The sequence below is a fragment of the Hypanus sabinus genome, chromosome 4 (genome assembly GCF_030144855.1).
Source record: "Hypanus sabinus isolate sHypSab1 chromosome 4, sHypSab1.hap1, whole genome shotgun sequence".
NCBI classification, from domain to species: domain Eukaryota; kingdom Metazoa; phylum Chordata; class Chondrichthyes; order Myliobatiformes; family Dasyatidae; genus Hypanus; species Hypanus sabinus.
The window spans coordinates 158886433-158914086 of record NC_082709.1 but is presented as its reverse complement, the minus strand read 5'-3'; the positions used below and the strand labels follow the sequence as shown (position 1 = coordinate 158914086).

At 42.2% G+C, this 27654-nt stretch overlaps 1 protein-coding gene across 2 annotated transcripts; it reads left to right on the top strand.

Annotated features, from left to right (window-relative positions):
• The first annotated feature begins 3605 nt into the window (after nucleotides 1-3605).
• LOC132392382 (NXPE family member 3-like) lies at nucleotides 3606-24654 on the top strand. 2 transcript variants are annotated; one of them, XM_059966203.1, is made up of 6 exons: nucleotides 3606-3669; nucleotides 11331-11784; nucleotides 14889-15676; nucleotides 17699-17772; nucleotides 19489-19698; nucleotides 22580-24654. In XM_059966203.1, the coding sequence occupies exons 2-6, from the start codon at nucleotides 11650-11652 to the stop codon at nucleotides 23131-23133; spliced, it is 1761 nt and encodes a 586-aa protein (XP_059822186.1). In that variant the 5' UTR covers nucleotides 3606-3669; nucleotides 11331-11649; the 3' UTR covers nucleotides 23134-24654. The 2 variants fall into 2 exon arrangements, with proteins under 2 accessions (XP_059822186.1, XP_059822187.1); XM_059966204.1 differs by lacking the exon at nucleotides 3606-3669 and having other exon boundaries at nucleotides 11141-11784; nucleotides 14912-15676.
• The last annotated feature ends 3000 nt before the right edge of the window (nucleotides 24655-27654 follow it).

Genomic DNA, 27654 nt, shown 5'->3' with positions numbered 1-27654 from the left:
AAGAAAGTCACTATGAAAGTGGATCTAAATCTATGAAAATACTGGCGTGGAAACTGAGAAAAAAAATAGCAGAAAATACAATTCATAGAATTAGGGATCCAAGACAAAAGTGATAAAAATAAGCTAAGTGAAATTCAAGAAGCTTTTGAAATGTTTTCCAAATCTCTATATTCCAAAGTCCCAGGGGAAAGCATAACTCAAATTGACATCTTCCTGAATTCTCCAGAGTTACCCACTTTAAGCGAAGAACAAAATAGAACAATGACTGCTGACATAACTGAAGTTGAACAAAAAGCTGCAATTACTAGGCTTAAATTAAGCAAGTCACCAGTATCTGATGGATATATGGCAGAGTGGTACAAAGAATTTAAAAATGAGTTAATTCCTGTTTTACTCCTCACACTGAACTGGGCTCTAAAATAGGCACAAATGCCACCCAGCTGGAAGGAGGCGATAACCTCAGCTACACCTAAAGAAGACAAGGATAAAATGGAATGTGGGTCATTTAGACCAATATCTGTTCTTTATGTAGATACAGACAGACAGACATACTTTATTGATCCCGAGGGAAATTGGGTTTTGTTACAGTCGCACCAAACAAAAATCGTGTAGAAATATAACAATATAAAACCATAAATAATTAAATAATAATATGTAAATTATGCCAAGTGGAAATAAGTCCAGGACCAGCCTATTGGTTCAGGGTGTCTAACACTCCAAGGGAGGAATTGTAAAGTTTGATGGCCACAGGCAGGAATTACTTCCTATGACGCTCTGTGTTGCATCTCGGTGGAATGAGTCTCCGGCTGAATGTACTCCTGTGCCTAACCAGTACATTATGGAGTGGATGGGAAACATTGTCCAAGATGGCATGCAATTTGGACAGCATCCTCTTTTCAGACACCACCATCAGAGAGTCCAGTTCCACCCCCACAACATCACTGGCCTTATGAATGAGTTTGTTGATTCTGTTGGTGTCTGCTACCCTCAGCCTGCTGCCCCAGCACACAACAGCAAACATGATAGCACTGGCCACCACAGACTCGTAGAACATCCTCAGCATTGTCTGGCAGATGTTAAAGGACCTCAGTCTCCTCAGGAAATAGAGATGGCTCTGACCCTTCTTGTAGACAGCCTCAGTGTTCTTTGACCAGTCCAGTTTATTGTCAATTCATATCCCCAGGTATTTGTAATCCTCCACCATGTCCACAATGACCCCTTGGATGGAAACAGTGGTCACCAGTGCCTTAGCCCTCCTCAGGTCCACCACCAGATCAGTCTTTTTCACATGATAAAATAAATTATTTACCTCCATCATGGCCAAATGATTAGAAGAGTTTCTACCCACAGTGATACATAATGATCAGACAGGTTTTATATAACAGCGCCAAACACAAGGCAATATACGAAGGACACTTCACATTATGGAACATATACAAAAAAATAAAATCAAAGCAATAGTGATTGGTGTGGACACTGCAAGGGCATTCAATTTGGTTAATTGTAATTTTCTTTACAGAGTTTTACATAGATTTGGTTTACATGACACAATTATTAAAACTATACAGGCACTATATGACAATCGTACTGCTAGGATTAAAATCAATGGATATTTATCAAATAGTTTTACCCTAGAAAGGGGCATAAGACAGGGTTGTGCATGGTCACCACTACTCTTCCCATTATATCTGGAGCCAATAGCTCAATACATCAGACAAAATGAAGATATCAGGGGAACTACTATTAAAGGGACAGAGCATAAATTAGACTGTTAAGTGGATGACATTTTGATGTATCTAGGGCAACCAACATACTCTTTACCTAAATTGATGCAATCCTTTGAACAATATGGTCAATTATCAGGATACAAGATGATCATAGATAAAATCCAAATACTTTCATATAACTATAGCCCACCAAGAGAAATTGAAAGTCGATACCCTTGGGCATGGCACGCAGAGTCTTTCAAATATTTGGGCATCATTATGCCAAAAGATTTGTCAAAATTGTCAGAGTGCAATTATCCTCCTATATATAAAAAAATTAAGGAAGATATAACAAGATGGAACCTAATTCCTTTTCTTAGTCTCAATTCAAGGATTGAATCCATTAAAATAAATATATTGCCCAGACTATTATATCTCTTTCAGATCCTACCAACAGAGATGAACCAAAATCAGTTCAATGAATGGAACTAAATGTTATAAAGATATATATGGCAAGGAAAAAGGCCTACAATTCATCTCAAATTTTGCAATTAGCCAAAGAAAAGGGGGGATGGGGCCTACCTTCTCTTAGAGATTATTATTTTGCAGTAGAGTTGAGAGCTGGGATATGGTGGTGTAACCCATCATTAGAGGCTCAATGGAAAAATATTGAAGAGAGGATACTTTCCATTCCCATACAGGCAATTTTGGCTGATAGCAACCTACAAAGTTGCATAAATACTATTGATAACCCATGGGTGAAATGGACTCTTACAATATGGAAAACTATTATAAAAGAATATAAACTAGAAGGAGATATTGCAATTCTTAAATGGTGTGCATATGACTTGGATTTTACACCGAATAAATTGGTTGCTAGATTTAAGGACTGGACAGCTAAAGGAATAACAGTTCTTTGCAATATAATGAAAGAAGGAACACTGTTCAGTTTTGAAATGCTTAAAGAGAAACACTTACTAGAAAAATAAGACTTTTATCGGTATTTACAGATGCGACAATATGTTAATAGGAGGGTTAAAAATGTAACCAAGGCAAGTACATGTTTGATAGAGCTCTTTAGAAAAGCATATCATTCAGATAATGGTAGTAGAATAATTTCAAGTGTGTAATATGGAGGTATCAATGGAAGTGTACCAGTTCACAGAAATAGAGGGTGTTTGGATGGAAAAACTTGATAAGATATTTTATTACACCCTTTCAGAAATCCCATTATGATAGCAACCTTTCTGTTTGCTGGAGAAATTGTGGAAATCAAAATGCAACCATTATCATATTTTCTGGGAGTGGGATACACTATGCCCTACAAGACATTTTAAATGTGAAATACCCTTAGAAAGTAAGACCATATATTCTGGGTATATACCTCAAGAATGGTTGAAAAGAGATAAATATTTATATGATGGAGCAGACTCGATGGGCCCAATGGCCTAATTCTGCTCCTATGTGTAAAACAAAGTTTTTCACTGTACTTCTGTACTTGGGGTAATGGTGTGGATTTCCGTCTCAGAAGTGCACAATAATTTGGGTTATTGAATTTCTTAGCTACAAGCTTACCACCTGTCAGATTGTGCAAATAATCAAACTAACGTACCTATGAAGATTCTTACTTAGTAACTTGGTTGTGGGTTAATGATTGGCTAGAATGCAGGATTGTGGACATCGATAGGGTGTATGTTCAGAGTTGTTTTTTCCTGGATTGGGTAATGGTGAACTGGAAGTGAGAGCAGAGAGATGTGCTTGCCTGGCATACAGTGTAGCCAGATGACTAACTTGAATGCCTTTCCCTAATAAACGACAGGCAAACTACCACACAGAAAGCAGCCGATTTGCTGTAAACAACAGCGGAAAGTTATTGAACAATCTGCTGGAGGAGCTGGGCGGGGAAGGAATTGTCAATGTTCCGAGCAACATACACAAAACGCTGGAGGAACTCACCAAGTTAGTAAGTGATAGGTGAAACTGAGTGGTGGGTAGGGTGAAGTAGAGAATTGGGAAGTCAATTGGTGAAAGAGATAGAGGGCTGGAGAAGGGGGGATCTGACAGAAGGACATGGGAAAAAGGGAAAGAGGAGCACCAGAGGGAGCTGATAGGTGAGTGAAGGAAATGGGAATGGGTAATCGTGAGGAGTGGGGGAGAGACAATTACTGGAAGTTCATGAAATCGATGTTCATGTCATCAGGTTGGAGGCTACCCAGATGAAATACAGGTGTTCCCCCCCTTTACAAAGGTAGAGTGTTCCTATGAAACCTTTCTTAAGCTGAAATGGTGTAAAGCGAAGAACCATTAATTTATATGGGAAAATTTTTCTTCAAAGCGAAAATCCTCTTTGTAATGCGAAAACAGGATCCTAATGTAGGTCTTTTGTAAAAACGAAGTAGCATAAAGCAAACATTTGTAGAGCGGGGAACACCTGTATAAGATGTTGCTCCTCCAATCTGAGCATGGCCTCATCGTGACAATAGAGGAGGCCATGGACTGACATGGCGGAAGGGGAATGGGAAGGAGAATTAAGTGGGTGGCCACATGGTGACCTCTCTTTTTCTGTAGGTGCTCGGCGAAGTGGTCTCCCAATGTATGTCGGGTCTCACCAATGTACAGGAAGCCACACTGGGAGCAATGGATACAGTAGATGACCCCAACAGACTCACAGGTGAAGTGTCGCCTCACCTGGACGGACTGTTTGCGGCCTTGAATGGTAGTGATGGAGGAGGTGTAGGGGTAGGTGTGGCACTTGTTCAACTTGCAAGGATAAGTACCAGGATGGAGATCAGTGGGGAGAACAAGGGAATTGCGTTGGGAGCGATCCCTACAATCCCTACGTAAATTGGGGGTGGGGGAGGGGGAAGGAAAGATGTACTTGGCGGTGGCATCCTGATGGAGAAGGCGGAAGTTCTGGAGAATTATGTGCTGGACGTGCAGGCTGATAGGTGAGGACAAAAGGAACCGTATCCCTGGAGAGGTAGTGGAAGGATGGGTGTGAGGGTAGTGTTACGTACCCCGTAACTGGGTCACTTACCAGCAAAGATAGAGAGGTCCGTTGAAGTCTGATGGTACTATTTTTAACAGTATTTATTGATAAAAATACACAAAAATCATATCAATGCAAACATACAGATAATATACGTCATCAATACCAAATCTAAAAGCACAGGTATAATAATAATCAATAAGAAATAGCTCTATCGTTGTCTAGGGGTTAATGTATTGTCCGATGGAAATATAAAAGTCACTTTAGTTCATTCAAGCTGCAGGCTGCAGCCTTTGGTTGGAGTCAAGAGAGAGTGTTTAAACTTGCCCATTCCTTTTATGATGTCAATCCTTCGAGAGTCGGTGGGGGCTGAGTGCTCCTTTGTGTTAGCTAAAGCCGTTCTTCCGTGGCAAGACCCACCAATTCCGAGGCAAATGGAAAAGGACGCACGTGGGCTTTCCACCGGCTTTCACTATTACGCTGTTACAGGAGTTCTAGCATTTCTTCTGGTGCATCTGAGGGACTGTTACCCAGACCCTCTTTTATCCTGACTCACAGGGTCTCAGATGTCAATCAGGGTGGAATGATGCAATCCCCCAACCAGCCCACGTTGCCTGAGGGCTTCCATGAAGTACAGTTTTCAATACACAATTCTGTCTCCAAGAGACAATGACCTGTTCCGTGGCTTTGTATCTCTGGGGCCAGGACATTCCAAATGTCTCTCTCTCATTTCCTGGGTCTCCTGACCTGACTTAATAGTGATCTTGCGATTCTCAAAAAGGAGGGGGGGGGGCCACGGGTGTAACAGTAGAAATGCATGAAATGGAAGAGATGTGGCTGAGGGCAGCATTGATAGTGGAAGAAGAGAAGCCCCTTTCTTTGAAAAAGGAAGACGGCTCCTTCGTCCTGGAATGAAAAGTGTCATCTTGAGAGCAGATGCGGCGGAGTTGGAGAAATCGAGAGAAGGGTTTGACATTTTTACAAGTAACAGGGAGGGAAGGGTCCAGGTAGTATAAAGATATCAGTCGATAAGCTGTCTCCAGAGACTAATACAGAGAGACTGAGAAAGGGGAGGAAGGTGTCAATGTTTTGAGTTGAAGCCAAAAGGTCCACGCGATTCCAATAGGAACCAAGGGTGGCTGAAATAACAGACTTCACCATTAAGCTTATGAAGCATCTTCAGAATAGAGGGCTTACGCAGTCCAGTGTACCACAGCGGCCCTTTACAGCAGGATGAAGAGAGAATGTGGGCAGGTGGTTCATATATGCCACTATGTAGGCCGAATAAAAACTACCCTCCATGACTTTGGTTCAGGCCGAATATCCGTTTTTAAAAAGGTAACCCTGGGAGCCAATGGTAGTTCTGGCAGCCACACACTCAACAGGTAGCTTTAATAGGATTCAGAGGGTCACTAGAGGTGTAAACGTCGCACGTGCTGTTACCTAATATTGCTGTTACTTTGATGCACACCTCAAGACATACAAGAACACGCTGGCCACGAAAGCTAGCCATCCCCCCACAGGTGAGCAGCCACTGTCTGTAACAGCAGCAGATGTGAGCAGGAGTCTGCAGAAGAGTCAACCCCCATCGGGCAGCTGGGCGAGACAACACCCCAGGCCGAGTGCTCGGGGAGTGTGAACACCAGCTCACTGGCACGTTCAACACTTCACTCAGCCAGGCTACTGTCCCGACAAGTTTCAAATCAGCTACCATCCTCCCTGTATCAAAGAACTCTACATGTGCAGAAGCAAATGACCAGTGTCCAGTGGCACTGATGCCAATAATCATGAAGTGCTTTGAATAGCTGATAATGGCACATATCAAAAACACCATTCCTGTTACACTGGACACTCACCAATATACTTACTAACAGAAATGCTGCACGACAGATGTTCTAGCATCTGTCAATCATCTGGCCCTGACACTCCTGGGAAACAAGGTCACTGATGTCAGAATACTGTTTTTGGATTTCAGTTCAGCGTTCAATACTACTGTCCCACAGACCGCGGTGAACGAACCCCTTCTCAGTCGAACCACAGCACTGTGCAAATGGGTGTTGGACTTCCTCACAAAAAGACCTCAGAAAATCAGGATGCACAACCACTCCTCCCTCCCAATCTTCCTCAACATGGGTGCCCCCAGGGATGTGTGTGCACAAGATTGCATAACCAAACACCCGAGCAATCACATCAAGCTTACTGATGATACGCCACTGGTGGGGTTCATCACCAACAACAATGAGATGGCCTACAGAGAGAAGATGGAAGAACTCAAGGCCTGGTGCCAGACAGATAACATCTTTCTTAATGTCAATAAGGCAAAGGAGATGCTTAGCAATTTCAGGAGAACTCACAGAACTCACTGTGAAATTTATGTTGGCGGCACAACAGTGGAAACTGTGAGCAGTTTCAAACTCTTTGAGACTGCTTCGGACGGAAACTGCATTGCAGCAGACAGGAAGACTCAACATGTAATCAAAACTGTCCAACACATCACTGGCACCAGCCTACCCAACACCAAGAACATATGAGAGGTGCCAGAAAAGGGCCAGGAACATCATGAAGGATCCCACCCATGAACTATTTGTCCCATTCCCATCAGGGAGGAGACGAATTTGCATCCACGCTTAGGGCCACCAGAGTCAAAAACAGTTATTTTCCCCAAGCAGTAGGACTGAACAACACCTTCACCCACTATCCCCACCACTACTTTATTTGCCTCAGTCACTGGACAATTGATGTATATAAGCTATCATATGTATTTATATTTACGGTGAGGTTTTAAGTTATTACTATTATGTTCTTTATGTTTTGTGTGGTTTTTTTTGTGCTGCATTAGATCTGGAGTAACAATTATTTCGTTCTCCTTACGCTTGTTTATGGGAAATGATGTTAAACAATCCTCAATCTTGAATCTAATGGTGGTTGAAATAATAGACCACTGTTTCGCTTATGAGGCAGCTTTAGATCAGAAGGCTTATGCAGTCCATTGTAAGAAGGTTAATACTATCCTTTAACACAGTTGTATTGGCAAGAGTAACTTCCATGGACAGTGTAGTCGTGTGCTCCCTTCGCAGCTCCTGTAATTCACTGTGATTCAAGGGTGTAGTCTGCATTGCTAAACCACTTTCTGAATATATGGACCCTTCAGAACACACCCAATGACATGACCGGTTAGTACACAACACGTATTTATAACTAAGATGAAGTGTTAGGACAGTTAGTGTCAGGAGGTAGTTTTGTACTTGGGCAGTAAACAGATGCACAGGCTATTCGAAGCTTATTGTCATGGTCTGGATTGGTTCCCCTTTAAATTTAGTTAAATTTAAATTTAATTTTAAATTTAATTTTAAATTTAAATTTAAAAAGCATCCTATCCAGATGCATTGAGGCCTGGTACAACAACTGCTGTGACTGACACTGCAAGAAACTGCAAGGAGTTGTGGATCAGCTGAACATATCAGGAAAACCATTCTCCCCTCCATGGGCTTCTTTACAATCCTTGCTGCCTTATAATCAACAAGCACCCGACATGATCAAAGGCCCCATCCACCTAGACATTCTCTCTCCTCTGACATAGATACAATAGTCTGAAAGCATGTACAACAAGACTGAAGGACAACTTTCATCCTGCTGTTATAAACTAATTGAATGTCTCACTAGTACAATAAGATGGACTCTTGAACTCATAACTAAAGACTTTCACCTTATCGTCTGTTTGCACAGCACTTCATCTGTAACAATAGGCAATAGACAATAGGTACAGAAGTAGACCATTTGGCCCTTCGAGCCTGCACCGCCATTTTGAGATCAAGGCTGATCAACTACTATCAATACCCGGTTCCTGCCTTGTCCCCATATCCCTTGATTCCAGAGCATCCAGAGAATTGGCCTCCACTGCCTTCCGAGGCAGTGCATTCCAGACCCCCACAACTCTCTGTGAGAAGAAGTTTTTCCTTAACTCTGTCCTAAATGGCCAACTCCTTATTCTCAAACCATGCCCTCTGGTACTGGACTCTCCCAGCATCTGGAACATATTTCCTGCCTCTATCTTGTCCAATCCCTTAATAATCTTCTATGTTGCAATCAGATCCCCTCTCAATCTCCTTAATTCCAGCGTGTACAAGCCCAGTCTCTCTAACCTCTCTGCGTAAGACAGACCGGACATCCCAGGAATTAACCTTGTGAATCTACGCTGCACTTCCTCTACAGCTTTGATGTTACCCACCAATCTCCTATGTGGGACCGTATCAAATGCCTTCTGAAAATCAAGGTACAATTGAGAAATGAGCATGTACAAAAGAAAATCTGCAGATGCTGGGAATCCAAGCAACAAACACAAATGCTGGAGGAACTCAGCAGGCCAGGCAGCATCTGTGGGAAAATGTACAGTCGATATTTTGGGTGGAATCCCTTTTGGCAGGACTGGAGAAAAAAAAGCTGAGGAGTAGATTTTAAAGATGGGGGAGGGGAGAGAGAAACGCCAGGTGGTAGGTGAAACCTGGAGGGGGAGGGATAAAGTAAAGAGATGGGGTTGATTGGTGAAGGAGACAGAAGGCCATGGAAGAAAGAGAAAGGGGGAAGGTCCCAGGGGAGACGATGAGTGGGCATGGAAACAAGGTGAGAGAGGGAAAAGGGGGTGGGAAATGGAGAAGGGAGTGGGGAGGCATTATCAGAAGTTTGAGAAATCGATGTTCATGCCATCAAGTTGGAGGCTACCCAAACGGAACACAATGTATTGTTCCTCCAACCTCAGTGTGGCCTCATCCCGACAGTGGAGGAGGCCATGGATGGACATATCGGAATGGGAATGGGAAGTGGAATCAAAATGAGTGGCAACTGAGGAGATTCCGCTTGTTCAGGTGGACGGAGTGTAGATGCTCGGCGAAACGGTCTCTCAATCTACGTCGAGTCTCACCGATGTACAGGAGGCGGCACCGGGAGCCCCAAACACGGTAAATGACCCCAGCAGACTCACAGGTGAAGTGCCGCCTCACCCGGAATGACTGTTCAGGGCCCTGGATGGTAGTAAAGGAGGAGGTGTAGAGGCAGGTGTAGCACTTGTTCCGCTTGCAAGAGTAACTGCCAGGAGGGAAAGGAGTGTGCTTGGCTTTGGCCATGCTCGTACCTCATGCTCCTACAACAATGATAATAATAATAACAACATGGAACTTAACCGATTTCCATCCCAGAAGTCTACAATACTTTGGGTTATTGAACTTCCTAGTGACTAGTCACAGTGCAAACTTTGCAAAATGAATGACTATAACTATGGAGATGCTGACTAATACATCTGTAACATACAAAAAAGGCTGGTGGAAAGCAGCAGGCCAGGCAGCATCTATAGGAAGAAGCACAGTCGACGTTTCGGGCCGAGACTCTTCGTCAGGACTAACTGATAGAAAACATAGTAAAAGATTTGAAAGTGGGTGGGAGAGGGGGAAATCCGAAATGATAGGAGAAGACCGGAGGGGGAGAGGTGAAGCTAAGAGCTGGAAAGGTGATTGGCAAAAGGGACTCAGAGCTGGAGAAGGGAAAGGATCATGGGATGGAGGCCTAGGGTGAAAGAAAGAGGGAGGGGAGCACCAGAGGGAGATGGGGAACAGGCAAAGAGTGATTGTGAGAGGGGCAGAGAGAGGAGAAAAAGGAGGGGGGGGGGAGGAGAAATAAATAAATAAGGGATGGTGTAAGAAGGGGACGAGGGGCATTAACGGAAGTTAGAGAAATCAATTTTCATGCCATAAGGTTGGAGGCTACCCAGACAGTATATAAGGTGTTGTTCCTCTAACCTGAGTGTGGTTTCATCTTGACAGTGGAGGAGGACATGGATAGACATATTGGAACGGGAATGGAAGGTGGAATTAAAATGTGTGGCCACTGGGAGATCCTGCTTTTTCTGGCAAAAAGAGCGCAGGTGCGTCAGTAACATGGTTTCAATGATGTTCGTTGTGGGTTATTGTGCAACATTGTGTATGAAGTTATGAAGGCAGAGGTGGGGTGAATGTGCAGGTGCATTTCCCGGAGCTGCAGAACTAAGAACTAGAGGGCGGACGTTTAGGGTTCTGTAGAAAGAGGAACGATTAAAGTGTGAGTACCTTTAAAGCAAGAAGGATGGGATTTAATGGGAATCTGGGGGAGGGGGCACATTTTTCAGCCAGTGAGTGATGAGTGTTTGAAATGAGCTGCTAGAGGATGTGGTTGTGGCACATTACAACATTTAGAGTACGTAGTCGGAAACATGTTTTTTAACGGGCCAATCAGGGGCAAGTGGGACCAGCGTAGATGAGAATCTTGCTCCGCATTAACCAGCTGGGCCGAAGGATATCTTTATACCATGACTCAAAGTAACAATTGTGTCGCTCCCCACTGATGCAAAGTGACGCTCGTATCTCACAGTGCTGGCGGCTGCACAGTCGCGCCATATTCAGGCAAAATAAAACTTCGAAGGACTATTGTTTGAAATATTTATGCGTTGCTTGTCTTGGGCAAGGAGGTTCACTCGGCGAGTTTTACAATTATTAATAGGTAGATTCATAAAGAATAATACAAAATAAGTTTTGTTGGCAAAAACGACGTTTTCGGGGAACCATAGTCCAACAAAAGGTGAACATTTTTAACCGTTCCTCCTTCTACAGATGCCTCTTGATGAGAATTTCAAACAGGATTACAAACACCCAGATTTAGATCGCCCATCCGGATGAAAATAAAGTGAGAAAACCAGGAAACAGCGCGCTCCCTCACCTTTCGATGCAGCCAGGAAACCATCAGAGTATCTTTCTCTTAGACAAAAGCAGCGAACTATAAACACGACAAACTCTAGAGATGCTGGAATCTAACGCAACACGCAAAATATCGGAGAAACTCTGCATGTCAGCAACATCAATGGAAATAAACGGACAGTCGACCTCTCGGACCGAGGAAACGGGCATGCGCGTTACAACTGGAAGCCCGTAAATGCCCGGGAGTTCTAGACTTGCCGATATGGACGAACAACCTAAATTTAAAAAGGGTTATATCCAGCGTTCGCTATTCGTGTTTTTGATGTTGTTAACTCTGACACTGGTCTGTCTAACCCTGCAGAATACAAAGGTGTGTATGATGGTAAAAGTAAAATACTCGGTGAAAAGCAGTTGCGACCATCGTTTGAAGTGATTGTGTTTAAGCGAGTGCGCGTCTCCTGTTGAACACCCGTTTTACAGGGAAATTATTAAAATAATCCCAATCTGTTGCTCATCGCTCCTCTTCTCCTTCTACTGGCAACTCAAGACTTTGACCCATACTCTCTTTCACTTTCTTCCCTTCAACTGTATGTATGTAGGCCTTCGTTAGTCTTGATAGACCATGGATTTGCGCCTTGGAAAGTTTCCAGGTTGCAAGCCTGGGCAAGGTTTTGTTTAAGGAAGACCGGCAGTTGCCCAAGCTGCAAGTCTCCCCTCTCCACGCCACCGAGTCCCTTCAACTGTGGATCTGCACACAGAGCAACGGAGAAATGAGTAAGCTGCGCCTTCATAGCATTGAAACGGCTATTTTAAATCACTTTTTACTAAACTGTAAAAGTTTATTTACATCATCAGGTACAGACATTCAGTATTTACAAGACAGTAAGTATACTCAGATCAAAATATGGTTACTACCGTCTATAAAACCGTCAATACCCCGTGCCGTGGGGGGCACCGTTCCCGGAAGTCTCTCATTGTACCGCGTGCTCCCTCCCCAAGAACAGCCGGAAGCGAACAAATCCTCAGAAGAGGGGCACGGGGCGGGCAATCTGCCTGGGTAGCGTCTTCCATTTTCAGCCGCTTCGACACATAAATGGCCAACTTGGCCAGGCCCACGAGCATTCCCACCCCCTTCCGAACTGGGTGCCAGTAGATGAGGAACGCGGAACTAGAGGGCAACGAGAACCTCAGCAGCAGCCCCTTGAGAAACTAACAGAGAGGCTGCAATCTCCCCCGTTCCGTGTACGCGTGGTTCACTGACTGTTCCCGTCTACAGAGTGGACAGGTGAACCTGCTCAGAAACCTGTTGTGCGGTACTGCCCGATACAACACCTTCCACCCCAGCTCCCCAATGTACAGTCCTTGTGACTGGTGTCCTCGGGTGTATTTAAATAGCAAACGACCAGAATTTGAAATATAATCTGTTCCTTCTGATTTTTTGTTGTTACGTTCAGCCAGTAATGGAATTGAGAACAATGGTGAAGTATAATTGTACCAACGAATCGATGTCCACAGATCTCCCGCTGCCCAGTTTTCTGCAGAAATGGAGTTTAGCAATCTCTACGGTTGGAAATTGTTACTTTAATTAGAGCCATTATGGATACAAATCGTACTGCTGTCCACGGGTGCTCTGCATGCCCTGACAAAGCGTTCTGTTCAGCACTGACAGTGAGCATTAACAGCTCACCTGACCTGTAGTGGGGCACAGCGGACAATCCCACTTTGCTGCATAGGCTGATCTAACAGAATCTTTGAACAATGTTCAGCAGTGAGAATGACTCTATGTTTTCACTTCATTAGTCAGGGGAACAGACAGGAGATTCTGTGAGCCTGATAGAGATAACTGCATGGCGTTGCCTCCCAGGTGCCAGGGTATGGGATGTCTTGGATCTGGTCCAGGATATTCTGACAAGAGATGGTGAGCAGTCAGCTGTCTTGGTACATGTTGGTACCAATGGCATAGATAGGAAAAGGGAGGAGGTCCTGAAGAGAGATTTTCAGGAGTTAGGAAGGAAGCTGAGAAGCAGGACCTTCAGGGTAGTAATCTTAGGATTGCTACCTGTGCCATGTGCTAGCGAAGGTGAGAATAGAAGTATCAGGCAGATGAATCATTGGATCATTGGGATCTCTTCTGGGGGAAGTATGACCTGTTCAAAAAGGGCAGGTTACACCTGAACCCGAGGGGGACCAATATCCTGGTGGGAAGGTTTAATAGAGCTGTTAGGGAGGGTTTAAACTAATTTGACAGGGGGATGGGAACCGGAATGATAGAGCGGAGGAGAGGGAAAACAGAAATAAATCTAAGATAGAGAGCAGTAAAGATTTCAGGAAGGACAGGCAGGTGATAGGGCAAATTTGCAGCCATGGGGATGAGTTGCAGGGCAATAAAGTTGCAGCGCAATCAAAGCAAAAAGTACCAAATACTGGACTTAAGGTGTTATACTTAAATGCACGCAGCATAAGGAATAAGGTGGATGATCTTGTCATAGAGCTACAGATTGGCAGGAATGATATTGTGGCCATCACTGAGACGTGGCTAAACATTGCATGTCTCTGGGAGCTGAACGTCCAAGGATACATGGTGTATCAGAAGGGTAGGCAGAGGGGGTGGCATAGTTTTATTGGTAAGAAATGATATTAAATCATTAGAAAAAGGTGGCATAGGATCAGAAGGTGCAGAATCTTTATGGGTTGGATAAACTCACTGTATAGGAGTTAATTGTAAGCATTTTTATCAATTTAGTTTATCTCTTGGTTTTAGATATCATGCTAGAAAGTGTCACTGAAGTATACACTCAGTGGCCATTTTATTAGGTATGAGAAGTGTGAGTGTATTTTCATAATCTTCTGCTGCTGCAGCCCATACACTTTAAGGCTCGATGTGTTTTTCACACAGAGATGCTCTTTTGCACACCACTGTTGTAATGCACTGGTATTAGAATTACTGTCACCTTCCTGTCAGCTTGAACCAAACTGGCCATTCTCCTCTGACCTCTCTCATTAACAAGGTGTGTTCGCCCACAGAATTGCCACTCACTGGATTTGTTTGGTTGCCTTTTACACCATTCTCTGTAAACTCCAGAGAGCATTCTGTATGAAAATCCAAGGAGATCAGCAGTTTCGGAGACACTCAAGCAATCCTGTCTCACACCAACTGTCAAAGTCACTTAGATCGTATTTCTTCTCCATTCCAATGTTTGGTCTGAACCCTGGATCTCTGAACTCTGTTAAGATGTTATTATGTATTGAACTGCTGCCACAGGCTTGGCTGATTCGATATCAGCATTAACAAGGTGTACATGTGTACCTAATGAGGTGGCTTCTGAGGGCGTTTATAATGCTGTGAACACTAGATGATAATTCTGTGATTAGAACTATGTTTTCTAATGATTCTTGACTCGATAATGAACATGAAAAAAATGAGGGTGTGATGATATTAAAAAGTATATTCATTAATGTTGTTGCTTTTCATAGTTCGATCTATTTCCAACTTTCAGAGGAAAGCCTGAAAGGAGCAAATATCCAGCTCCAAAAAGTAATTCCACAACACAGCAGGAAGGGACAACGGAGGAGATCGATTGGGTACATGGGCTGGTGAAGATTGGCTATCAGTATCACAGCTTCACTCCTGAAGAAAGATTGGAGGGTTCAGCCCTGATGAAACTGATTGAATGGCCAAAGCCTCCCAATGCTGAAGTTCCCTTTCAGAAAAGCAGTGACCCATCACATACTTGCTTTGTTATTTTAAATTCTAGCAAGACTTTCTATGTGGGAGATCAGTTACAGGTGATGGTGCGTATGTACAATTTTGAAGGCAAACCAAAGCAATATGGGGGTGACTATCTCCAAGCCCGGATCCACACTCCAGAGTTGAAAGCTGGTTCAGCAGGAACGGTTATAGATCACCAAAACGGATTTTACTATATAAATTTTAATTTATTCTGGGCAGGAAAAGTCCAAGTGTCTGTTTCATTGGTTCATCCCAGTGAAGGGATCCAAGTACTTTGGAGACTTCGTGAAGAACAGCCATTTAGAATATATTTGACAAGTACCTTCAAATATGGGGCTTCTTCAGAGGATACGATATGCAATGTATTTTTACCTCAAACTAAACCACTTTGTAACTTTACTTATCATAACACTGGGGAGCCGTGGATTTGCTACAAACCAAAGAATCTTCCCTGCTCTTCTGATGTCAGCTATGGAAAAGCAGGATATGTGAAGCTACTTTTGGCGGGGGAAGACCTCAGATATTTCCAAATGTACGTTATTGACATTATTTCTATTACATTAAACTTTGTTTCTTTATTTAGCAAGACTGCAGCAAGATTGTTGTATGTTTGTGAGGTATGAAGCAGTATGGACTTGCAGCTATTTCATGTAGTAGTTTCCAGTTGATATTCCAATGCTGAAATGTCAGCTGTAAACAACACCATGACATGCCTGCAAACCGTTTTGGCACAGTGACTTGCTTTAGAGTTCAAATGCTTCAAAATGCCAGGTAGTGCATTATTGATGTTCCCTAAAGACATTCAATTACATATACCAGAGTGGTTTATGCTAGAACCAACATATATCTGTTGAATAGAAGGTATAACTGTATAGTTTTCTTATTCTGTTGATAACTTTGTAATTGAATGTCTACAAATTGGATTGTGCTGGAGCTACATTTAGCACTAATGTCAAATCAAATAAGCACCAAAAAATCATAAATTTGGTATAAGACCATTTGAAGGAGTGTTAGGGTGGTTCATCCGAGAGAAGAAATCCAAATACTGAAACATAGCCAGTTAGACTGTATTTGAAAAGTATTTTCAAAACTGGGGATGTTTCTGAGACTACAGTCCTGTTCTTCTCGTATCAATCATGTTATAGGAGGATATGTAAAGGATGTTTTAATTGGAGAAGAGAGGCAGTGTGTTTCATACATTTTCATTTATACATTATGTTATTGGTATTCACAGTATTTTCTGGTTTCACTTCCAACATTGGCCATGATTTCAAAATGGCGGTGCAGGCTTGAAGGGCCGAATGGTCTACTTCTGCACCTGTTGTCTATTGTCTATTGTCTATTTGTAGCTTGTTGCTTCTCAATTTCAATTTATTTTGTTTCTTTATTTTGGAGTTGTAATTAATTTAAGATGTTTCAAGAGTTTCATCGAAGTTTCCTCCTACATTCCAAAAAGGTGCTGGTCAGTAGGTTTAATTACATACTATAAGTTATCCCTATGTTGGTAGGAAAATTGGGGGAGAGTTGATAAATATCTGAAAAAGAACAGGTGAAAGGACAATAAGAGAGGAAGTGGGATTTCTCCAAGCACACCCAGTCCTAGAAGAGGAAATTATGTTAGAACACAGAACGTAGAACAATACAGCATATTGTTATACAGTCCTTCGACCTATGATGTTGTGCCGATCTTTTAACCTTTTAACCTACCCCAAGATCAACCTAACCCTACCCTCATACCTCATATATAAGCCCTCCATACACTTACCACTCTCTGCATATAAAAACTACTTTTCACAATGTTTCAGATCGAAAGCCTGCATTAGGACTGAGGTGGGAGAGGAAAGATGGCCAGTGGTTAAAGGGAGTGGAGAGAAAGGATTCTGAGGCGATTGGTTGAATGGAAGGTGATAAGCATCCCGTTCCATCCCGTTCATCTCCACTACTTGACCCTAGCTGCCCATCATTTTTCACCCATCCTCAGTCCACCAATTTCCAATGGGGTCATCTACAAAGTGTAGATCACTTTGGAGCTGTGCTAAGGTATAGAGTGAAGAAAAGGGGCTAAGCATGAAGCAGTTGAGGAGAGCCTGTGTTGATTGTCAGTGAGGGGGAGATGAGATTCCTCTAATAATAGTGGTCTCTCAAGTAAAGAACTGAAGAGTCCAGTTGCAGAGGGAGTTATAAATTTCACAACATGCTGGTGATGTTAGGGAGTTCCTTTGATTGCTATCAACCAAATGGATGTGAATAATCTGCTCGGAACAATGCCACGGCACTGACCATCCTCAAGCCGAAAGTATTGGTTGTTAGTTACAGAGTTTGATACTGTGAGAAGCTTCATTAGAAATATCATTCAATGTTGGGGAAGCTGGGTTTGCTGAGTTCAATCAATCATACTATTAAAAAGATTATATTCAATGCCAAAGTTCTGGAAGCTATATTATTTGTATTGGGCTAGGTTGGAGAAATGGAATAGTTAAGGACCTTCTTTGAACTATCTCCTGAATGTTTTACATTGAGCATGTGACTTAATTTATGGTATTGTTGTTTGCAGTGGAGTCAATATCAAGAGATCCATATTACCCTGTGGCATTGGTCATGTAATCGTGAAGCCGTCCCCACGACAAAGTAAGATCATTTATAATCAAAACTAATAAACTGTATTTAGAGGAAATATAAATAGAATAGTGGAGCAGTTGTTGACATAAATATTGCAGATTTTTCAAATAAAATATAATTTAATGCACATAGTTCTTTCTTGAATTAGATGAACATCAACTATGCATTCTTTTAAAATTAGAATTTATTCAGCAAAATGTACAGTTTTGTTGGGTTAATATTGATCCAGAATTTTACTCTGAATGTATTTATTAATTTCCACCCAATTAGTGATTGTTTGTTATACAGGAGATATCTTGACCAAGGTGTATTTTTGTTATTTTAATAGATGTTTTAAAATATAAAGTCAAATTGCCTCTCTGGGACTAACCGCTCACTCCTAGTCTAGTGTATCAATTGCTGGCGTTGGACCATCATCAAACATTAGCCTAGCCTGAGCATCTCTGCCAGATTCCACAGAGACAGCAGCAATAAATAAAATTGGTGACTTTTTTAGTGGAAAAGCTGTGAGTTAAAAACAATGGTCAACTAGCTACTAATCACAGTTATGATGTGGAAATTATAGGTGAGATAATTACTGACAATCTTAAGCATCTTCATATTCTCATTATTCAGAAAGTAAAATTTCATAAATAAATGCTGGTGTTGGTCTGTGAAGTGGTATACAATCTCCTTTAATGCAGATATTGTATTGCAGTTAATAGAGAATTAGTGTTATTGATTGAGACATCTGGGGACAGTTTTTGAATAAACAACTCTTCAAGTTTCTATTCGATTCCTTAAAAACAGTCAGGAATTCTACTATCAAACTATGGGCAGCATCTCTGTATGCAAAAGAGTTTTGGATTGAGGCTCTACAGGGCTGAAAGTAGAGGGTCGATAGCCAGTATAAAAAAGAAAGAGGGAGTGGTGAGATAGAGGTTAACAGGCATTTGATAGGGCTAGGTGATGAGTGGCTGAGGTAATCATTAGCAATCTTAAACATCTGGGCAAACAGAATCAAGTAGGGGTTAGAAATGTTGAGACCGGTGCTGATTGGAGATAGGTGGAAAAATAAGAAAAAGGAAAATATAGCAGGTGGGGCCAGGTGGGAGAGGGGAGGGTAGAGACCGAGGCTGGTAGGTCGTAGATGGAACCAGATAAGGGACGGGTAATGAGCAGATGGAACCATTTGGGGGAAGGGATATGAAAGGTGAAAAAGGGGGGAAGGAATCCAGGTGGACAGGTATGTGCAGAATGGGCAGATGGAGTGATGGGGCAGGATAATGAGTTTAGGTAACAAAGGCTGTAGGAATGGAAAAGGCGAACAAACCAAGGGAGTGAGTGGATTGGTGGTAGTGCGAAAGGAACACAGGGGGCACGGGTTACCTAAAATTGGTAACTTCCTTTCCTTCCACCCTCTCTGAAGAAGTGAAATTGACATGGACAAAAAGCTGAACTCATTTGGATATGAAACAATAGATGGATCATAAGCCACAGAGATCTTTCATGCCACCACTCTCCCAGGATACTCCAGCCCTGACAAGAATCTTAAGAGGGTCTTAATTATCCAGATGACCTATTGCTGAATTTATTGACACAATTATTATCTTGCTTGGATTATAATACTCTTTCCCTCAGTGTAACTCCTTTTTTATGGAATTTCCAGCTCATCATTCAAGAATATACTGATAGCCTAAGATACAGTGTTTCCCGCCGCATGTTTCTTTCTGTCTTTACGTTCAGCTACAGATCTCGGTGAATGTGTTCGGGGGAAGCCAATGGTATCACCGTCTGGCTTTTATTTTAAGAACCAGTGGACATCAACGACCTGTAATATTCATCAGTTTGACACTCCTGCAATAATTACAAAGTGCCTTCGTGGGAAAAAAGTGTATCTGCTTGGAGATTCTACAGTACGCCAGTGGTTTGAATACCTGACTGCTTTCCTTCCAGGTTAGTATAATTCATCTGGCTTTTTAAAATATGAAACTGAAATAAGCACTACTCTTTTACATCTTAGAAACAAAAAATGTGGATCACTCGAGTGGGGGCATGTTATATATCTCCCAATAGTCACTGGGCACTTGAGCAGCTGGCTGGAGAAATTGCTAGTAGTTGTAAGAATAAGTGGTTGCACTAGTGGGACATCTGAATTTTCCCAATGTTCACTGAACTACCCAAAGTGTTAAAGGCCTGGATGGGGTGGAATTCATGAAAAGAATCGAAGAAAGATTTCTAAGTCAATATGTAGAGGGCCCTAATTGGGTGGGTGCAGTGCTGGAAGTACACTTAAGGAACGAGGCAGAGCAAGTAACTGAAGTGTTAGTCAGGGGGCAGTTTGGCTTTGTTCACCATAATTCCTATTGTCTTCAGATAGTGATGGAAAAGGATAGGACAGGTCCACAGGTTAGGGTCCTAAACTGGAGCAGGGCTAATTTTGGGGGAATCAGTTAAGATCAGAATTATTTGTATTGTTGAGACATCTTGTGAACTTAGTAGTTTTATGCAGCAGCATGTTAGTAGTATCAGTCCTGCTTAGTAAAAATTAAGGAGTGCCAAATGGATTTCAATACAGGTAAATGTGAAGTGATGCAGCTTTGAAGGTCAAACAAGCATTGAACTTATACTATGAATGGTGGGGCACTAGTGAGTGTAATGGAACGGAGGAGCCTTAGAGCATGAGTCCTTAGTTGTTTGAAAACAGCAACTCAAATAGGCAGTGTGGTGAAAAGGGCATTGAGCACACTGACATTCATCAGTCAGGGCACTGAGCACAGGAGTTGGGACTCAATGTATAAGTTGTTGGTGAGACTGCACTTGGAGTTTTGTGTAGAATATTGGCCACCCTGTATGTAAAATCATGTTGCACTAAACATCGGAATTTACTTCATTGGTAGATAAAAGGGTAAAATAACTGGCTGCTGTGAACTGCCCCTAGTGTGGATGAGCGATGACAGGAAAATGCCAGGTTGGTGTGAAGGAGTGAACAGTCACGAGGGAGAATGTTACCGGAAAATAAGTGGGGGAATGTGATTGACAGGAATGCTGTAAAAGCTGGCACAGTCAAAAAGCCAAATTCTGTGTCGTTAAAGAATATGAAATACGAGGGGTGATTGATAAGTTCATGGCCTAAGATAGAAAGAGTCAATTTTGGAAAACCTAGCACATTTATTTTTCAACATGGTTCCCTCCTACATTTACACACTTCGTCCAGCGGTTGTGGAGGATACCTCCAGAAAGTGTCCACAGCAGGGGTGATTGATAAGTTAATGGCCTAAGGTAGAAGGCGATGAGTTATACAGCTCTCGTTACATGCACATGCAGTTGAATTCTTTGAGTGATTATGTAGAAAGTTGGAAGTTAATAACTCATCGGGGTGATTGATAAGTTCTTGGCCTAAGGTAGAAGGAGATGAGTTATTAACTTAAAATTATTCAATGGATGTTGGATATTCTGATCCTGTACCACTGTAGCCACACAGGGGAAGATTTTAAAAAAAGTTCATGCTTGAAGTTTACAATAAATTCTTGCGTGACGTGCACTGCCAATGTCAGAACCCAAGTGCGGAGGAAAGATAGATTCTGATGTAGGGACGGTGACCAGAGGTTATACGTAAGAATTCCAACAGAACACCAGTGGCTCAGCTGAGTGACACTGTGAGATGTAAGATTCTCAAAACTAGGACCCTGTGATTAGCACTAATCAGGTGTCCATTTATATAACACAAGTAATACGGAATCCCTGAACCTGTTAAAGTAAACTTAAGAAGATAAGCAGGAAGCACCAGGACACAGCATTCCAAAGAGCAAGACCCTCAAGAAAAAGAACACAAGGAACTCTAAATGATTTATGATTCTCATTAAACACCAAATAACCAATTCAGTTGCTTTTAAAATCCTCGAAGCCCAATGTTCTCTGGCTCCCAGCGCAAGCCCAAAGTGCTCATACAAAGTTATTTATCAAAGAATGTACTGTAAATGTCAGGATATACTAAGTGGAGATTAATTTTCTTGTGGGCATTCACAGTAGACACAAAGAAATACAATGGAATCAATGAAAAACTACACCCAAACAAAGATGGAGAACATAGCCATCATGTTTATCAACCCTGAGTGAAATTATTAATTTTTTGACTTAAGGAAAAATTGGCTTATGGACAATTCACAGGAACAGAACCCTAATGTAAACTGGGGTGGGCCTGTATATGGAAATGAGCCAGACGCTGAATGAGATAATGTTTGCCATACTTCCTTCTGACCAAGGCCCTGTTTCAAATTATTGGGAAATTGACCACAATATAGGGTAACATACACAGTACATAAAAGTGTGCAACATACAGTTGTCCAGAAAGTTTGTTAATGGTAGAACACCGAAGTACCAGGTGTGCTGAATTATTGGGGTTTTTGCTGCAATGTGAGAATTGTTAGAGCTTGGAATCTTCGGAGCAGCAGCTGACTTATTTACCTCAGCATACCCAACCTCAGTGCTCACGTGACCATAGTAGTTCTGTGGCTGCTCTAGACAAAAGTAAAAGGATCCAACAATAGTAATATAACTGAATGTCAAAGGGGAGGTAATTAGATTCTCTCCCCTTGGAAACAGTCATCGGTTGGCACTGTGTAGTTGGAAGGGTGCCAAATTGTTTCCAATTTGCCAGTCTCTATTTGCTCTTTGATTCTGCTATGAGAAATACCTCTCTTCATTCAGCTCTATCCTTGAGGTAGGTAAATCAATGGCTCCCTTTGGTGTTATGTTCTTTGTATTTTCAGTTTCAAAAACATTAATATCTTCAATATCATAATTTAATGAGTTAAATATAATATTTTCTGTTTAGATCTTAGAAAGTTCAATCTTGGCAATCGTACTAAGGTTGGCCTTTTATGTGCTTTGGACAAAGAAAACAATATCCTGCTGGAACATCATGCTCATGGCCCACCAATGCAATTCAGAAGTCTTTCAAGTCATCATCTGTACTATATTTCAAAAACATTGGATGAAATTGAAGAAAGGAAAAATATAGTTATTGCCATCACCTTATGTGCCCATTTCAACACTTTTCCGGTGGATGTCTACATCAGAAGGCTGCAGTATATCCGGAGATCGATTCTGCAGCTGCTCAGCAGGAATCCAGATACAGTGATTGTTATAAAGACTGGGAACGTACGGGAACCTAAAGCAGGTTATATACTTAACTACAATGACTGGTTCTCTTATCAACTCGATGTATTGATGAGAAGAATATTTGCACACATGAATGTTGCATTTGTGAATGCATGGGAAATGACCGTAGCCCATTACCTGCCCCACAACATACACCCTCAACGAATTATTATAAAGAATGAAATAGATGTGTTTCTTTCATATGTGTGCCCTTCTGATAAGGAATAAAGGTATTTGTTTACCATGCAAAGCAAAATCTACACAATGACACTGGAAATAGACCTAGGACATAAACACAGAAATCTACAGCCCATTACAGGCCCTTCAGCCCACAATGTTGTACTGACCATGTAACTACACTAGAAACTGTCAAGAATTTCCCTACCGCATAGCCCTCTATTTTTCTGAGCTCCATGTATCTATCTAAGAATCTCTTAAGACCTTATTGTATCTGCATCTGCCACCATTGCTAGCAGTGCATTCCATCAACCCACCACTCTTTGTGTGAAAAGCTTACCTCTGACATCCCATTATACTTACTTCCATGCACCTTAACACTATGCCCCCTCGTATTCGCCATTTCAGCCCTGGGAAAAAGTTTCTGGCTATCCACACGATCAATGTCTCTCATCATCTTACACACCTCTATCAGGTCACCTCTGTCACGCTAAGGAGTAAAGGCCAAGTTCACCTAGCCTATTCTCATAAGGCATGCTTCCCAGGCAACATCCTTGTAAATCTCTTCTGCACTCTCTCTACAGTATCCACATTCTTCTTGTAGTGAGGTGATCGGAACTGAACTCTGTGGGGTCTGACTAAGGTCTTGTGTAGACATAACATTGCCTCACAATCCCATGGGTTTGCCAATGCATCATATGCCTTAACAACACTGTCAATCTGCCCAGACCACAAGATGTCTCTGATCCTCCACACTGCCAAGAGACTTACCATTAATATTACATTCTGTCTTCAAATTGACCTACCAAAATGAACCACTTTACACTTTTCTGGATTGAACTCCATCTGCCACTTCTCAGCCCAGTTCTGCATTTTATTGATGTCTCACTATAGCCTCTGACAGCCCTCCAGATGATTCACAACACTCCCAACTTTTGTGTTGTCAGAAAACTTGTTAATCCACCCTTCTATTTCCTCATCCAGGTCAATTATAAAAATCACAAAGAGGAGGGGTCCCAGAACAAATCCCTGTGGGACACCACTGGTCACCGTCCTCCATGAAGAATACAAACACACTGCATTCTGTGGGAAAGATCCACAAACAAGGTCTCCTTGGATCCCATGCCTCCGTACTTTCTGAATGAGCCTTGGATGGGTAACCTTATCAAATGCCTTGTTGAAATTCATATATCCGGCATCCATTGCTCTGCCTTCATCAATGTGTTTTGTTAGATCCTCAAAAAATTCAATCAGGCTCCAAAGGCACAACCTGCTGACTATCCCTAATCAGATTATGTCTCTCCAAATGCTCATAAATCCTGCCTGTTAGGATCTTCTCCAACAACTTGCCCATCACTTAAGTAAGACTGATTGATCTTTAGTTTCCTGGGTTATCTCTACTCCCCTTCTCAAACAAGGGAACAACATTTGCAACCCTTCAATCCTCTGGTACTTCTCCTGTTCCTATAGACAGATCATCACCAGACGCTCAGCAATCTCCTCCCTCACTTCCCACAGTAGCCTTGGGTATATATAAACAAGCTGGATGGACTCAGCAGGTCGGGCAGCATCCGTTGAAATGAGCAGTCAATGTTTTGGGCCGAGACCCTTCGTCCTGATGAGGGGTCTTGGCCCGAAACATTGACTGCTCATTTCAACAGATGCTGCATGACCTGCTGAGTTCATCCAGCTTGTTTGTATGTGTTGATTTGACCACAGCATCTGTAATATACTTTGTGTTAGCCTTGGGTATACTTTGTCCAAACCCGGTAACTTATCTAACTTAATGCTTTTCTAAAGCTCCAGCACATCCTCTTTCTTAATGTCTGTATGTTCAAGTGTTTCAGTCCACTGCAAGTCAACCCCACAATTGCCAAGGTCCTTTTCCCTACTGAACACTGAAGCAAAGTATTCAGTAAGTACCTCCACTACCTCCATGCACATTTGGTCCTATTCTCACACAGTTCATCCACTTTTACTTCACAAAGTTGTAGAATGCCTTGGGGTTTTCCTTAATCCTGCTCACCAAGGCCTTCTCGTGACCCCTTTTAGCTCTCCTAATTTTATTCTTAAGTTCCTTCCTGGCAACCTTGTAATTTTCTAGAATTCTAACGTTACCTAATTACTTGAACTTTTTGTAAGCTTTTCTTTTCTGCTTAACTGGTTTTTCCACATCCTTTGTACAACATAGTTCTTTTACCCTACCATCCTTTCCCTGCCTCAATGGAACATATCATGCAGAATGCCATGCAAATGTTCCTTGAACATTTGCCATGTTTCTGCCATGCTTTCTGCCCTGAGAATAGCTGCTCCCAAGTTTCTGCCTAATTGCATCATATTTCCCCCTACCGCAATTAAATGTTTTCCCAAATTGTCTGCTCATATCCCTCTCCTTCCCCATAGCGCTGGAGATAGAGTTGTGATCACTACCTCCAAAATGCTCTCCCACCCAGAGACCTGACACCTGACCAGGTTCACTTCCCAATGCCAGATCAAGTACAGTCTCTCATCCAGTTGGCTTATCTACATGTTGCATCAGGAAACCTTGCTGAATACACCTAACAAACTCCAGCCCATCTAAATCCCTGGCTCGAAGGAGATGCCAGTCAATATTAGGAAAGTTAAATCTCCAATTACAACAATCCTATTATTAATGCACCATTCCAGAATCTGCCTCCCTATTGGCTCCCTGATGTCTCTGTTACTGTTGGGGGGCAGGGTCGATAAAAGACATCCAGTAGAGTTATTGCTCCCTTCCTGTTTCTGACTTCCACCCGCACTGACTCAGTAGACAACCCCTCCATGAATTCCTCTTTTTCTGCAGCTGTGATACTATCCCTGATTAGCAATGCCTCTTTTGCCTCTGTCCTTGTCCTTTTTGAAACATCAAAAGCTTGGCACACTCAGAAGTTATTCCTGCCCCAGGTGTCCATGTCTCTGTAATGGCCACAACGTCAGAGTTCCACATATTGATCTATGCTCTAAGTTCATCCACCTTATTTATGATGCACCTTGCATTAAAATAGACACATCTCAAACCATCTGGCTTGGTTAAGCTTTACTCTACAATCTACTTATCCTTTCTCACGAACCCCCACCAGCTGTCTCTACTTGAGCACCAACCACCTCATCCTCTGCCTCTTCACTTCTGTTCCCAGACCCCTGCAAATCTAGTTTAAACCCTCCCCAATAACATTAGCAAACCTCCCTTCCAGGACATTCATTCCCCTTCAGTTCAGATGCCATCTGTCCCACTTGTACGGGTCACCCCTTCCCTCCAAAAAGGTTCCAGTGATCCAAGAACTTGAAATCATCTCCTCAGCCCCTCATTCGTCTGCGCTATTTTCCTGTTCTGACCTTCCCTAGCTCATTACACTGGGAGAAATCCTAAGATTATCACCTTGGAGGTCCTGCTCTTCAGCCTCCTTCCTAACTCCCTAAACATACTGTGCAGGACCTCTACCCCTCTCCTGCATATGTCGTTGGCACCAACATGTACCATGACCTCTGACTACTCACTCTCCCCTTCAAGAATATTCTGCAACTACTCAGAGACATCCTGGACCCTTGCACCTGGGAGGCCATGCACTATCCTGCTTTCTCTTTTGCTGCCGCAGAATCTCCGATCTGTTCCTTAACTACTGAGTCTGTTATGACTATTAGTCTGCCTGACTTCACCCTACCCTTCTGAGGCTCAGAACTGGCCACAGTACTATTGGTCTGGCTGCTACTGCCTTGCCCTGATAGGACAACCCCCTCAGCAGTATCCAAAGGGATATACCTGTGGCTGAGGGGAATGGCCACAGGGGGACCCTGCACTGACTTCTTTCTCCCTTTACCTCTCTCGGTGTTCACCCATCTACTCCCTGAATTCTGCACTCTGAGTGTAACCACCTGCTCAAAAGTCTTATCTATCCAAATAAAAACCAATAAAATTGATAGATGTAAAAATGGAGAAGCTTCACTAATTCATATGTTTTGGACATGTCTGAGTCTTGAAAAGTACTGGAAGGAAGTATTTCAAACTTTCTCTGTACTTTTCAAAGTAAATTTTAAGCCGAACCCTTTGACTGCTTTGTTCGGTATTGTTGGAGGAAAAGATATTATTTTGGAGATATTTGATTTTCACATTTTGGCTTTTATTTCTCTTATAGTTAGGAGGGCACTCTTGCTTAAATGGAAGGATGTTGTTCCACCTACTCATACTCAATGGTTACATGATGTTATGTCATGCTTAAATTTAGAGAAGATTTCAATTTCTGAATCTAACCAAGACTTTCAAACATTGTGGGGACCATTTTTGAACTTTTTGCAAAACCTTTGATTTGCTCTTAAAGTACAGATGTTGGCTAATAATGTATTTCACTATATGATAAGAATTTTGTTTCCTCTTTTCTTTCTTTACCAAACATCTTTCAGTCTTGGTAGTGGGATTAGATTCTTCTTTTTTGTATAATGAAATTATTACATTTCAATATTATGATTTAATTTACATGAATATAGGGTAATGAAATTCCAAGTGTGATTCAAATATAATGTATTTGATAATATTTAATCCTTTTTTTGACATAT